Source organism: Pelophylax lessonae, assembly GCF_965119305.1.
Source record: "Pelophylax lessonae genome assembly, chromosome: 2".
NCBI lineage: Eukaryota > Metazoa > Chordata > Amphibia > Anura > Ranidae > Pelophylax > Pelophylax lessonae.
In genome coordinates this window covers 207,480,106-207,495,187 of record NC_138769.1, presented here as the reverse complement: position 1 = coordinate 207,495,187, position 15,082 = coordinate 207,480,106, and the positions used below count along the sequence as shown (strand labels likewise).

The following is a 15,082-nucleotide window of genomic DNA, read 5'->3' as shown; positions in this document are numbered from 1 at the left end:
CCAAAAAAGCAAGTTCTACCAGGAGTACAGATATTCTAAATTCCCTACTGGGGTTGTCTCTGCAACAAGTGGTTGAGGAGCCAACCCGGAGGGAGGCCATTTTGGATTTGGTATTCACAAATGGGGATTCGGTATATGATGTCATTGTAGGCGAAACCTTGGGATCTAGTGATCACCAGTCAGTGTGGTTTAATATAAGAACTGTGAAAGAGTCACACCACACAAAAACAAAAGTTTTAGATTTTAGAAAAACAGACTTTTCAAAAATGAAATTAGTCATAAATGAGTCCTTATCAGAATAAATGAGTCCTATTATGCATTATTGAAGGCAACAGAAAATTGCATTAGACTTGTCAGTAAAAGCAAAAAAAGGAAGAGACCACTGTGGTACTCAGCAGAAGTGGCCCAAATTATTAAAAATAAAAAGCTAGCATTTTGTAATTATAAAAAAACCCAGAGCAATGAAGATAAGGAAATCTACAAGATTAGGCAGAAAGAGGCCAAGCAAGTTATAAGAACTTCTAAAGCGCAGGCAGAAGAAAAACTAGCTCAGTCTATGAAAAAGGGGGATAAGACATTCTTCAGATATATAAATGAAAAAAGGAAATTAAAACAAGGAATAACTAAATTAAAAACAAAGGACGGAAGGTATGTAGAAGAGAATAAAGGGCTAGCCGACTGCCTTAATGAATACTTCTGTTCAGTTTTTACAGAAGAAAAAGAAGGAGAAGGACCTCCACTCGAAAGGATGACTAATGAATCATTTGATGCATGTGTCTTTACAGAGGAAGACGTTCTAAGATTGCTGTCTAAAGTGAAGACAAATAAGTCACAGGGTCCTGATGAGATACACCCAAAATTATTAAAAGAGCTTAGTGTTGAGCTGGCAAAGCCATTAACAGATTTATTTAACCAATCATTAGTAACAGGAGTCGTCCCGGAAGATTGGAAATTGGCAAATGTCGTGCCCATTCACAAGAAAGGTAGTAGGGAGGAATCGAGCAACTATAGACCAGTGAGTCTGACATCAATAGTAGGCAAATTAATGGAAACCCTATTAAAGGATAGGATTGTGGAACATCTTAAATCCCATGGATTGCAAGATGAAAAACAACATGGGTTTACTTCAGGGACATCATGTCAAACAAATCTTATAGATTTTTTTGACTGGGTGACTAAAATAATAGACGGTGGAGGTGCAGTAGACATTGCATATCTAGATTTTAGTAAGGCTTTTGACACTGTCCCACATAGAAGACTTATCAATAAACTGCAGTCATTGAGCATGGACTCCCATATTGTTGAGTGGATTAGGCAGTGGCTGAGTGACAGACAACAAAGGGTTGTAGTCAATGGAGAACATTCAGAACAAGGTCATGTTACCAGTGGGGTACCTCAGGGATCTGTACCGGGACCAATTTTGTTTAATATCTTCATAAGTGATATTGCAAAAGGCCTCGATGGTAAGGTTTGTCTTTTTGCTGATGACACAAAGATATGTAACAGGGTTGATGTTCCTGGAGGGAAACGCCAAATGGAAAAGGATTTAGGAAAACTAGAAGAATGGTCAGAACTCTGGCAACTGAAATTTAATGTGGATAAGTGCAAGATAATGCACCTGGGGCGTAAAAACCCAAGGGCAGAATATAGAATATTTGACACAGTCCTGACCTCAGTATCTGAGGAAAGGGATTTAGGAGTAATTATTTCAGAAGACTTAAAGGTGGGAAGACAATGTAATAGAGCAGCACGAAATGCCAGCAGAATGCTTGGATGTATAGGGAGAGGTATAAGCAGTAGAAAGAGAGAAGTGCTTATGCCGCTGTACAGAACACTGGTGAGACCTCACTTGGAGTATTGTGCGCAGTACTGGAGGCCATATCTCCAGAAGGATATAGATACTCTGGAGAGAGTTCAGAGAAGAGCTACTAAACTGGTACATGGATTGCAGGAAAAAACTTACCAGGAAAGGTTAAAGGACCTTAACATGTATAGCTTGGAAGAAAGAAGAGACAGAGGGGATATGATAGAAACTTTTAAATACATAAAGGGAATCAACTCGGTAAAGGAGGAGAGCATATTTAAAAGAAGAAAAACTACCACAAGAGGACACAGTTTTAAATTAGAGGGGCAAAGGTTTAAAAGTAATATGAGGAAGTATTACTTTACTGAGAGAGTAGTGGATGCATGGAATAACCTTCCTGCAGAAGTGGAAGCTGCAAATACAGTGAAGGAGTTTAAGCATGCATGGGATAGGCATAAGGCTATCCTTCATACAAGATAGGGCAAGGGACTATTCATAGGATTCAGATATATTGGGCAGACTAGATAGGCCAAATGGTTCTTATCTGCCGACACATTCTATGTTTCTATGTTTCTAACAACAATGACAGGGTTTTGCAAGGGAAACAAAACATACACAGAGCGCCAGACTAACCAAATCGTGTGTGGGGCCACAACTCACCAGGGAGGAGAGACTGGATCTGTCCCAATAATTAGCAAGGCAAAACTGTATTACTTGCATCCAGAGACCAGTATCCTGCACCTGGACCTGGGGGAGGCCTCTCTCGTATAGGTGATTTATGCCCCATACACACATGCAGATTATCTGCAGACTTTTGTCTGCAGACTTACCAAAACCATATAATATGAGGTCACACCTAAACACTTTCAATTTGTATGCAATCCGGCAGGCCCTTGCACTACATAGAAAAGGTAAGTCTGCAGACAAAAGTCTGCAGATAATCTGCACGTGTGTACGGGGCTTTACACCCGAATGGAGGGAGCTTTGTCACAGAAGAGGCTGAACCTGTGGGGCTGGATAGATTAATCAGGCAAGGTGAGGGCAAAAATAAAAATCTTCTTTCATAGGTATAACCGGTTGAGCATTTGAGGAACAAAAGGAGAATGCCGCCTAATCGGAGGCAACTGATTTATATAGTATAACCAGTCTTGTTTGGGCGAGGGGTGAGCCTATACTCATATGTGTATGCTGTCGTGCTTGTGTAAGGAAAAAGATTTTACAAGTGGGTTGTAGGAAAAAATCCAATTATTCCTGATAGATGGTTTCTTAAAGTTAACCTTTTTCTATTCCTCGCAATTTTGTTTCCTACATCAATGTTAAAGGGGAAGTTTTCTTTTTTTTTTTTTTGTGGTATAATATAGTTTGGCTTTTGCCAGTTCAGGAACTAGATCAGGCCATTCAATAGCCTACTTAACAGCCCTTCAAAAAGGCCATAATAACAAGAAAGTAAAGCCTAGTTGTCTAAGCTCCTCCAAATCATCCTCTGAACCTGAATAATGTACTTCCTCTAACTGTAAGAGTGGAAGGTATAGGATATGTGATAGACTCCTGAGATGGCACCTGTGAAGAAAACGGATGGCTATGTCTCTGAGATTTCATAAAATACCCCACATCTGGGCTGTGATGACTCCATGAATGATGGCGAGATGATCTTTATCGCAACCTTCTTTTAGAATGGTGTGAATACCCTGACTGCCTGCCCCCCCCCCATTTATGTTCGCTGACCTCATCTCCGACATTGCGGGGTATGTTTCCCTATCATCCCCCCCTCCCGTCCACACCTCCCCCTTCCTCCCTCCCCCCCCCTTTTTTTTTTTTCTTTTCCCCCTTCTCCACTTTTTCTCTCTTTCTTTCCCTCTTGTCTAGTCTGACCTTTTGCTTCTGCTTTCTTATTTCCTGGTACCCTATCCCCCTTTCCCTCTGGCACTATTAGGTGCTACCTGGCTGTTTGGCTGGTCCGAACGGCCCGCACTTCTACACTTCCCGGGATACCTTGCCCGGGTCTCCTTGACACGCTGACAACTCTCCCTTCCCGTGTCTGGGCCTCTAAGGCCCAGTGTATAGGTTTTCCACCACCTTGCCCCATCTGGGTAGTATGTTCTCCCCTAGAAATTCTCGTAACTCCATTATACCTATACTCCCCTTCTAGCGCCTGGGTCACCCATAGCCCCAACTCCTCAGACCATGGGTCTTGCCCCCTACTAAGGTACCTTTTACGTACAAACCTAACCCACATGAGCAATACGATCCAGCTTGACCTCTCTGAGTAGTTGCTTGAATTGTTTTACCTCTTCTCGGATACTTGTTAATTTTGATCCTTTGTATGCTGGTTCATTTGTCCTTTGTTATGATGCTTTATTATTCTTGTTTAACAGTTCATGCCAGTACTTCCATATGCATTCTTTGGTTCTGTATTGTATTGCTTTCTTTGTACTGCATCTTTTACTCTCAATAAAAATAAAAATGTTTTAAAAAAAAAAGAATGGTGTCGATATTTAAGAAAGGATCATGTAGCAAACACAAATGGTATACGCCAATCCTGTAGAATTAGTGTGTCCTCTCCTCTATCCTTAATAGTGAAACTCCAGGTGTATCAAAAACAAAAGAAAGAAACTTGTATGGTGTAATATTGTTAAATATCAATAATTACACCCAAGTGAATATCACTCCATGCAAAATAATAGTGCAAACACCGATCACCAGCCTTTACCAGCTTTCAACCCCATGAAAAAAGCACTCACCAAAAAAAATGTTCACTTAAAGCAGCAAGGGGGAAGTCAGGAATGTCTGCAAGCTTCAGTGCATGAAATTCTTCCCTATCTTTCTTACTTTACAGGGTGGCACTGTACCCAAATAAAATTGATGTCCTTTTTTTCCCCACAAATAGAGCTTTATTTTGTTGTTATTTGATCACCTGTGCGATTTTTTTTTTTTTTTTTTGTTATAAACAAAAAAAGAGGAACAATTCTGAAAAAAAAAAAAAAAAAAACAATATTTGTTACTTTCTGCTATATAACATTCCAAATAAAAAAAAATTTAAAATCATATTTTTTCATCATTTTAGGCCAATTTATATTCTGCTACGTTTTTGGTAAAAAATAATCCCAATAATTGTACATTGATTGTTTTGTGCAAACGTTTTTGCGTCTACAAACTAGGGGAAAGATTTATGTCATTTTTATTTATTTTTTTTACCAGTAATGGCGGCGATCATTGATTGTTAGCAAGACTGCGACACTGCGGCAGACAGATCAGAGACCTAACTGACATTTTTGACACTTTTAGGGGGACCAGTGACATTACTACAGTAATCAGTGCTAACAATATGAATTTTTACTGTACTAATGACACTGGCAGGAAAGGGGCTAACACCAGGGGTGATCAAAGGGTTAAATGTGTCCCTAGGGCAGTGATGGCAAACCTTGGCACCCCAGATGTTTTGTAACTACATTTCCCATGATGCTCTACTACACTGCAGAGTGTATGAGAATCATGGGAAATGTAGTTCCAAAACATCTGGGGTGCCAAGGTTCGCCATCACTGCCCTAGGGGGTGCTTTCTAACTGGGAGGGGTGGGCTTGCTACATGAACACAGAGACCTGTGTCCCTAAATAGGAGGAACACAGGATCCATGTGTTCAATACTGACAGAACAGCGGTCTGCCGTGTTTACAGCGACAGACCGCCGTTCTGTCTCCACGGTGAGCGATTGCGGGTGCCCAAGGGATATCGCGGCTGCTGGACCTGTTGCTTGGCTCCCCCTGTAGCCAATTGGCACGTGCGCGCCCCCACTAGCGGTCCCGCAAAGCGACATACAGGTACATCATTTCACAGGACATAGCCGACCTGCTGCTGTAAAACTACGGCAGCTGGTAGGCAAGTGGTTAATAAACACAAAAACGGGTGGAACTCTGCTTTAAGTGTGCAGCCAATAGTTCAAGAAGCCTCCAATCCTTATATTGGCTAAATATTCTCACACATATTAAAATTGGATCACTGGATGATTTGTGTGTGTTTTTTTTTTTTTAATAATACAGAAGGACTTTTCTCCACTACACACATATATATATATATATATATATATATATATATATATATATATATATATATAGTTTCATTTTTATTTTATTGTATTTCACATATATCACAGTGTTGCATGTTTTGTATGTTTATTGATTTGAAGGATTTGGTATATTGCCTTTTGCCAGCAGCTGTGTACGTTTGGTTTAGCGCTCACTTCACAATTTTTTCAGTAAGATACAATCATAACTCATGATCATACATTATTGAATGCATCTCTGTTTCCGCCATGTCATTTCATAATCCGATCAATCGAAATATGAAATAATCAGAAACAAAGCATCTCAGTGTTGCTGATTGATGCAAAACAATCGATAACGTTTTGTCCTGAATTTGATTGAAATTTATCAATAGGGGAGGTAATGGCCATTCCATAATTTCTGAATTTGGGAACTGTGTATGACCACCATTAGATCTTTGTCCTGCAATAGTCTTCTTGGTTTTAAACAAACAGAAGAGATTGTATAGGTTTGACCTCATATTGCACAGTTTTGAGAACTGTAAAGATATTTGTATAGTCTGCAGCTATTAGAGAGATCAGTAGTTGCCTGACTACAGGTCTTCCAGGACAAGGAATTGCAGCATACTTCCTAGTTCCTATAGCGTTGTGTGACGTCATACTTAGAGCTGTCAGTGAAGTGACACATGGGTGGAGCCACGAGTGTGCCCCGGAATCACTCCTCCCCCGTCTGTGTGTAGTGAGGGGGAGAAGGAGGGATGGCGCTTCCCAATCTGCTGCTGAGATTGAACTGTAAAGAATACAAGAACTGGATGAAAGCTGGGCTTTGTCTGCAGATACTACAGAGCCGCCTGCAGGGACACATAGACTCGGAGATGCAGAGATTTCACAGACGGATCACCGCAGGGATTTCCCCAGCTGCCAGGCACAGACCTAGATGTCAGTGCAGGACTCAAGGGAAGCAGGTAAGGTGGTGGCTATAGCGCTGTCATATACTGGGGAGCAGTACAAAGTGAGATCAAACACTCAAATCCATAGAAATCATTTACTGAATGGAAGCAAAGTTACATAGAAAAACATGTAGTAGTAGGTTTGTCTGTCCAAACCAGTGTTTCTCAACCTTTCTTCAGTCAAGGCACCCTTTAACTACTTGCTGCCCGCCCACTGTCGAATGTGGCTCTCGTTGTGGGAGGACGTCATATGACGGCGCCCCAAAATGGGTGCGCTGTGCGGCCATCGCGGCCACACCGTGTTCCTAGGATACGGTGTTCCGTGAGAATTACCTACCCGTGAGAAAAACCTACCCCTCGTCACTTCCGGTTCACGGCACTGTATGGAATGCAGCTGTTACATTAAAACAACTGGGCTGCAATACGAATCATCTCCGCTCGTGTGCCTGTCACTTCCCTGCTCTCGGCAAGTAAATATAAAAGCGGCGGCGGGTGTATGTAAACATAAATCACGGAGACGCCAGCCGCTTTTATATTTACTTGCCGTGAGCAGGGAAGTGACAGGCACACGAGTGGAGATGATTCGTATTGCAGCCCCGCTGTTTTATTTAACCGGCGCGTGGGTAGGTTTTTTCCACGGTACACCGTGCTATTTCCATACTAGTGCGCATGCGCACTAGTCTGCTCCTCTGTTGTCCCCTTAGGTATCCGGCCCTGTGAGCATGCGCACTGCTGCGCTGCTCAGCTGTTCCTGGCCGGAAGTGACGAGGGGTAGGTAATTCTCACGGGGTAGGTAATTCTCACGGAACAACGGCGCGACCCCGATCTTGGTAAAGAGCCAATGACGTGGCTCTTTACCCATGTGATCGGCTGTGTCCAATAACAGCCAGTCACATGTAAACAAGGAAGTGCCATTTATCGGCGCTCCTCGCCTCGCACTGTCAGAGTGTGTGGTGAGGAGAGCCGATCAACAGTTCCTCCTCAAAGGGAAGTCCAGGACAGGTAATCAGGGCACTGATCATCAGTGCCCTGATTACAGTAGGTACAGTAAAGTAAAAAATACTGCCCATCAGTGACCCCAATCAGTGCCCATTATTGATGCCAGTCAATGCCTGCTAATCTCTCCTGCCCATCAGTGCCGTCTATCAGTGACCATCAGTGCAGCATATTAGTGCCTCCTCATTAGTGCCCATCAATGCAGCCTCATCAGCTCACATCAGTGAAGGAGAAAAATTACTTATTTACAGTAAAGTTCAGTACAGTAAAACAGTGCCAATCAGTGACCCCAATCAGTGCCCATTAGAGATGCCAGTTAGTGCCCATCAGTGCCTGCTCATCTTTGCTGCCCATCAGTGCCACCCGTCACTGCCCATCAGTACCCACCAATGCCGCCTATCAGTGACCATCAGTGCCCCCTATCAGTGCCCATTAGTGATGCCAGTTAGTGCCCATCAGTGCCTGCTCATCTGTGCTGCCCATCAGTGCCACCCGTCACTGCCCATCAGTACCCACCAATGCCGCCTATCAGTGACCATCAGTGCCCCCTATCAGTGCCCATTAGTGATGCCAGTTAGTGCCCATCAGTGCCTGCTCATCTGTGCTGCCCATCAGTGCCACCTGTCACTGCCCATCAGTACCCACCAATGCTGCCTATCAGTGACCATCAGTGCCCCCTATCAGTGCCCATTAGTGCCACCTCATCAGTGCAGCCTATCAGTGCTGCCTCATCAGCGCACATCAGTGAAGGAGAAAAATTACTTATTTACAAAACTTACTGACAGAAATTAGGAAAAACTTCTTTTTTTTTTTTTTTCAAAATTCTCTGTCTTTTTTCTTTTTTTAGTAAAAAATAAAAAACCCAGCAGTGATTAAATACCACCAAATGAAAGCTCTATTTGTGTGAAAAAAAATTATAAAAATGTAATTTGGATACAGCATTGCATGAACGCGCAATTGTCATTCAAATTGGGACAGCGCTGAAAGCTGAAAATTGGCCTGGGCAAGAAGGGGGGGGGGGGGAGTGCCCTTTTTTGAAGTGGTTAAAATTATAGACAATCAAGGCACCCTTTAAAATTATGGACAGTCTTGAGGCACCCCATTCTAAAATGTAAAACCTTATTCTAAAAGTTTTACGCAATGCAGCGACTTCCACACGTAGGACACCCAACGTTAGAGATGATTTATTCTTCCAAAGCAAATACGCTTTTGCACACTGGTACTGACTAGTATTCCAATGTTTCTCTTCTCCCTCAATTTCTCTCCATCCTTCAGCTAATGTCCCCCCAAGTGCTGAGGGAGAGGGGCACAGGAGGGTCAAACAGAGATGCTGTGGAGGCTACAGACATCCTCCTTTATAGCTAATGACGTCATTGTTTGTTAGGATGCCAGGGTCTATTCGTGATGGTACATAATGAAAACTTGTAGCTTAGTGTAACTAAAAGGAAGGCTTGATCCACCTGCTGGCTTGTATACAATTTTTGGGCAATTTTTTAGGCATTTTGCAAAGGCATCCCTAAAGAAACCTCAAGGCACCCTGGTTGAAAAAGTCTGGCCCAAACTGCCAATCATACCCTAAATGTGAAAGCAGAAAGGTGGTTTATTCTTATATAGTGACATTTACTGGTACAAAGTGGCTGGATTTTGTTCTTGCTCGAAGTTCACAAACATGATGGTGAACCCAAATAGAAGTCTATGGGGGAGTGTGAATCAAATTATCCAATCTGCCCATTTGTACAGCTAATAAGCAAGCTAATGTCAAACAAATGTCATAGGACGTTTCCATGGGGGGGGGGGGGGGGCATCTAAATAAAATACATTTGAAATGTTTATGTTTAGATATTTATATATAGTATGTACACCCACATTGCAAAGGGGTAAAGTGTATTATGACTAAGGCCTTAAAGGCTGAAACACGTCAACTGATTTTATCTGCGTTTTTTACATTGTGGCTTTCCAATAAAATGAAGATTTCTTAAGAGCAACAACCGGAGTGCGGATTATCTTTTTACATTATTCTACTAAGCTAACGACTGTGGATCGAGCACCCGTCTGTCATCAATCTGTTATTTGGGTAGTAGCACTGATTTTTCTGTTTGCATTAAAGTGTATATTACCCTTAAAAATGTTTCTTTAAATATGTGTGTGTTTGCATGTCTACTCACCGGTCACTTTATTAGATACACCTTGCTAGTACCGGGATGAACCGATTTTCCCTTCAGATGTGCCTTAATTCGTGGCATGGATTCAACAAGGTATTGGAAACATTCCTCAGAGATTTTGGTCCATATTGACATGATAATATCACGCAGTTGCTGCAGATTTGTCGACTGCACATCTGTGATGCAAATCTCCGGATCCACCACATCCTAATTGGATTCAGATTTAGTCTGGCCATTGAAATGCTGAAGTGCTAAATGTGCGTTTAGGCGCATTTAGCTGCGTTTGGCTATTTTTATGTCCTAAAGCTTCTCTTCTGAACACGATTCTTCTGCGTTCAGGAGAGGAGCATTTCACTCCCTAAACTCTGCTGCTCCTAAACTCTGGTAAACTCCTGGGGGGTTTATTTACTAAAGGCAAATCCCCTGTTCACTTGGAAGTGCAGTCACTGTAGTTCTGAGGGGAAGATCTGAAATAAGGGGAAGCTCTGCTGATTTCTATCATCCAATCATGTAACATGCAAGCAAAAATTCTGTTTTTTATTTTCCTTGCACGTCCCCCCTCAGATCTACGGTGACTGCGTTTCCAAGTGCACAGTGGGTTTGCCTTTAGTAAATAAACCCCTATGTATGCTTGGGCACAGAGGTTGATTTTCCAAAGAAATATCATGTGCACTGCAAGTGCAGTTGCTCTAGATCAGAGGTGTCAAACGAAATTTCATTGTGGGCCGTATCAGCATTATGGTTGCCTTCAAGAGGCCAGTTGTATCTGTAAGAGTGGATGTCCAGAGAAACTCACACCCCCCTTACATCAGATGTTACGAGCCCCCTCATCAGAGGCCAAGAGTCCCCCACCCTTATATCACGGTGCACCTCTTACATTGTGCTGTGTCTGGAATTAGGCTGGGGGCAGGGCTGGAAATCAGAAAGTGCAGGGTCTGGAAGAGGACCAGAGGAGGGCTGGAGTCAGCTGCTGGAGTCTGCTGAATGCAGAGACCAAGGGAGACTGAGACAAAGGCTGCACAGAGAAGAGCAGGATCTGTAGGAGGAGTTCTGTCCTCTTTGTTGCCAATTGCTGCTGAGACAAGGAGGGGTGCCACAGCTGCAAGGGCCCCATGAAATGGCCCGGTCAGCCACGTGTTTGACACGTGCTCTAGATCTTAGGCCCGCTCATAAATCGTCAAATCGCATACCAAATTGGAGCCTATTGTAGTTTCTGCACTACTTTTGGCGACTTCAGGGGCAATTTCAATGGACATCTGTACAGGAACCCGCACAGATGTCTGTCAAGTTGCCCCAGAACTCGCACTGAAATGCGAGTTTGAAATCAGTGTTCAGCTGAACCCCCACGGTTTCAAACCTGCCCTCAGTGTGAACAAGGGCTGAAGCGAAGCTCTGCTGATTTCTATCATCCAATCATGTGCAAGCAAAAATGCATTTTTTTTATTTTCCTTGCATGTCCTCCTCAGATCTAGAGCAACAGCACTTGGAGTGCACAGAATATTTACCTTTAGTAAATCAATCTCATAGACTTTTACAGAGTTGAGTTCTGGGGCTTTGGAAAAAAAAAATGCCAAAAGCTAAATGCGAGTTTAGGAGCAGCAGTGTGCATGAGGCCTTAGACTGCACCTGTCCCTCTCAGGCGCTCCAAAATGCCGGTAGGAAACCACTGCAGCTAAATGGCCCCACGTACAAGGAGCCTTTAGGCCTGGTTCACACCTATGCATTATTTAGTGTGTTTTCAGTATTGCAGAGACACACTACAGTCACTTTAACATGGTTTCCTATGGGTCACATTCACATCTGTGCATTTTATGGAAAGGGCCAGGGTCTTTTTTCTGGTAATAGGTTGGCCTACATGAAAATCCTCAAAAATACAGGCATCGCACTGTGTAGTGCAAACAAGGACCCCATTGGTGTCAGCGTGTGTTCCACCTCTACTGGAAGCTACACACCGTGTGTCCCAGCATAGGTATGCCAACCTATTACGGATGTTTTAATAAACTATACAATACTTTTTTGCACTATGAGGAGCATGCTCTTCTCTTTTTTTTCTCCGCCACTAAATCCTGCCCCTGGAAACATCAACCACCGCAAGGAAAGGATATCTTAAATCGGTCAGAGGATATATCCTGGTCAGGGGAACCACTTAAGCCATATTTGATTCTTTTTGTTATATGACAAAATGGTCAATAGTATCCGGTGAGTGGGGATCTTCACTTCACACGTGGTGATTGGGTTCACACAGAGTAATTGTCATTTACTGCGGACACAACACGGCACAAATCTGCATGTTGAAGGGACTTTACATATTGGATGTCACCCAATCATATTGGGATTGAGCACTTTATTATTATCACAATTTAGACGTTAAGGCTGGGTTCACACTTGTGAGATAACAAACATCATCGCATTGCTGTGCAGATCACATGCGATGTATGTGCGATGCGAATTCAGCCATACAAACTGTTAGGGTTAAAGTCGATTATAGATAAACTTGGCTTTATTAAAACCGGTTTGAAAAACTTTGAACTTTTTATATTGTGGTTTCACTTTTTATGTTTACCAGTGGCTGGTAGTGACATTCTAGCAATATGAACAGCACAAAAAAGGTAAGGAAGTATGGTGTCCATAGGTCTGAAACCTCTCATGTTACCAAAAGACTTGGCTATTCCTGAACCTTTTCATGTGAAATTTTAGGAAGTTCATCTTGTGTTTACTGTATGTGAAAGTTTTTGGTTTGCCGTTAAAGGCTTAAATACTTCCATAAATGCTTTATCACCAAAGTTTGTAATTTTAAAGGAGTGCTGGGAAGGTGAACTCTAGGCTGATATAAAATACACAAACGAATTCAGCTTTATATTAGTTAATAATTATATTTATTTTTTTAATGCAACAATTATAAGTACCCGAAGTCAGCCTTTTTGTATTTATTTATTACAGGTACGCTGGCAATTTAAGCAAAGCTTTACATATATTGTACATTTACATCAGTCCCTGCCCTCAAGAAGCTTACAATCTAAGGTCCCTAACTCACATATGTCGCGTTTCCACTGAGCTTTCTGGTTCGGTTCAGTACGGTACGCTATTTATGCCGTTTCCATTATGAATGGTACCCTAATTCCGAACCGTACCATGCCACTTTTTGGTACCCTTTCGTTGGGGTACCAAGCACATTAGTACCGTACCAACAGGGTGGAGCTACACTCTGCAGAACTTTGGTTGACAGAGAATCGTCTATCACAGCTTTCCTGCTACACCACGCCTATCATGAAAGGGTACTATTGGCAGTGGAAACGCAATGTGTACCGTACCGTACTGAACCGAACTGTACCGTACCACTCAGTGGAAACGAGGCACTACATATACTAGGGTCAATTTACCAACCAGCATATCTTTGCAAACTCCAGGCAGGTAGTGTCATGGTTGGGATTCAACTCCTGATCCTAGTGCTGCTAGGCAGAATTGCTAACCACTTAGCCACTGTCGTGCCGCATCCTGGGGAAGGAGGGTTGCACTTTGTAAATCTCAGCACTGGATGAACATAAATGTGTATAATTATTTTTATCAGATAACAAAAATTGCATACATAACATTGGTTAATCCCAATGTTTTATGGAGCTAGTTCTTCTGTCATATGCATTTCCAAATTTGATATATAAAAAGAGCATTGTGGAAGAATTCCATACACAGTAATAAATAGGCAGGGTACGGGATTTGGATATTAACTTTTTTTTTTTTTCCTGGTCAAGTTCCAGCCTAGATGTCCTGTGTGTATGGAGTGGAAGGACCACATTCTGCATCATCATAAGAACAGAAATGGCGAAATACACTGGGGGAACTGTAATCCATCACTGTGGCCTATAGATTACTGGGAGGTTGCAAAGGTAACACAGTATTTATTATGTACAAGTGCTCTGAATTCCAGCCTTTTAATGTTCATAATTTCTTAGGGCACACACACACACATTCCATCATTCCGTTCATTTATATGGAAAATCACAGTAGGGATGTTTATGACCTCTTTCTGATGTGCCTTCTGCATGACAAATGTCAGTGCAGGTGACAAATTCTTGTAGCTACAAGAGACGGGGCATGCACTGTGCAAGGAAGCACACTAAGGCCAGAGTGTCTATAAGGACTTCCAGAGTGTCCATAACCAAGCTTTCTCTGGCCTCAGACAGTGCAGTGTCCAAGGATTTTTCAAGCTGTGTGGGCAGAGCCTAATAGGGATTCAAAGACGCCAGTTCCCCATCAGGTCCACTCCGCTTGTGAATGACAGCAGGCATTAGGCAGATCCAAAGCCAATAGACAGTCTGCTATTGGCTATAGAACTTGCCCACTCTCTGCTGTCAATCACAAAGAGAGAGCCGACCCAAAGGAGAACTAGTGTCTCAACTTTCCCATCTGTGAAGCCGACAGCATTGTTAATAGCAAATATGTGGGCTGCTAAACAATGTAGAGAGACGGGCACTCTATCAGTTTCTGTACGCCAACTTAGAGTTGGTCTTCATTACCTCAGATTTAGTTGTCTATGAATTTCAGTTCACTATGTTTGAATTTTGTGCAGTAAAAGTGGCATTATTTAAGCAGAGTTCCAGCCTGTATAAAAAAAAATGTAAAAGTCAGCAGCTACAAATACTGTTGTCTGCTAACGTTTAATATAAGGACACTTACCCGTCCAGGGAGCCTGCGATGTCAGAAACCCGAAACCAATACATCCATTGGTTCAGGTGCAGGCGCTGGCATTGCTAGTAAGGGAAACCGACTGTGAAGTCTGAATGGTCCCGTCATCTTGTGGGACACACGCGGGTCCCAGAAGGCAGCGGGGGGGGGGGGGGGGGTGACAGAAGTGACGTACCTCGGTGTGGCCAGGTAGGACAGAAGTCCAGCTGAAAAAAACGCAGAAAAGGTACCAGAAAGGCTATATATATATATATATATATATATATATATATATAGGGATACAGTTTAGTGTTATGAAAATATTTATTGTGATTTATGTCTGCTATAAATCAGTTTATCTGCACAGGTAATAGAATGTGCAGAAAAAAATGGCGTATACTCTCGAGAGCTTTCTATGCATTGAGCCTCTTTTAACCCTAGCTGAAAATTAAATCAATTTTATCTTTATG

General features: G+C 42.5%; 1 protein-coding gene across 1 annotated transcript in view; it reads left to right on the top strand.

Annotated features, from left to right (window-relative positions):
* The first annotated feature begins 6,589 nt into the window (after positions 1–6,589).
* LOC309548600 (uncharacterized protein CXorf38) overlaps positions 6,590–15,082 on the top strand; it is a 28,992-nt gene continuing 20,499 nt past the window's right edge. The window contains exons 1-2 of the mRNA XM_082248574.1: positions 6,590–6,807; positions 13,700–13,834. Of these exons, the coding sequence (XP_082104700.1) occupies positions 6,601–6,807; positions 13,700–13,834 (342 nt within the window). The 5' untranslated portion in view covers positions 6,590–6,600. The remainder of the gene's footprint in view (positions 6,808–13,699; positions 13,835–15,082) is intronic.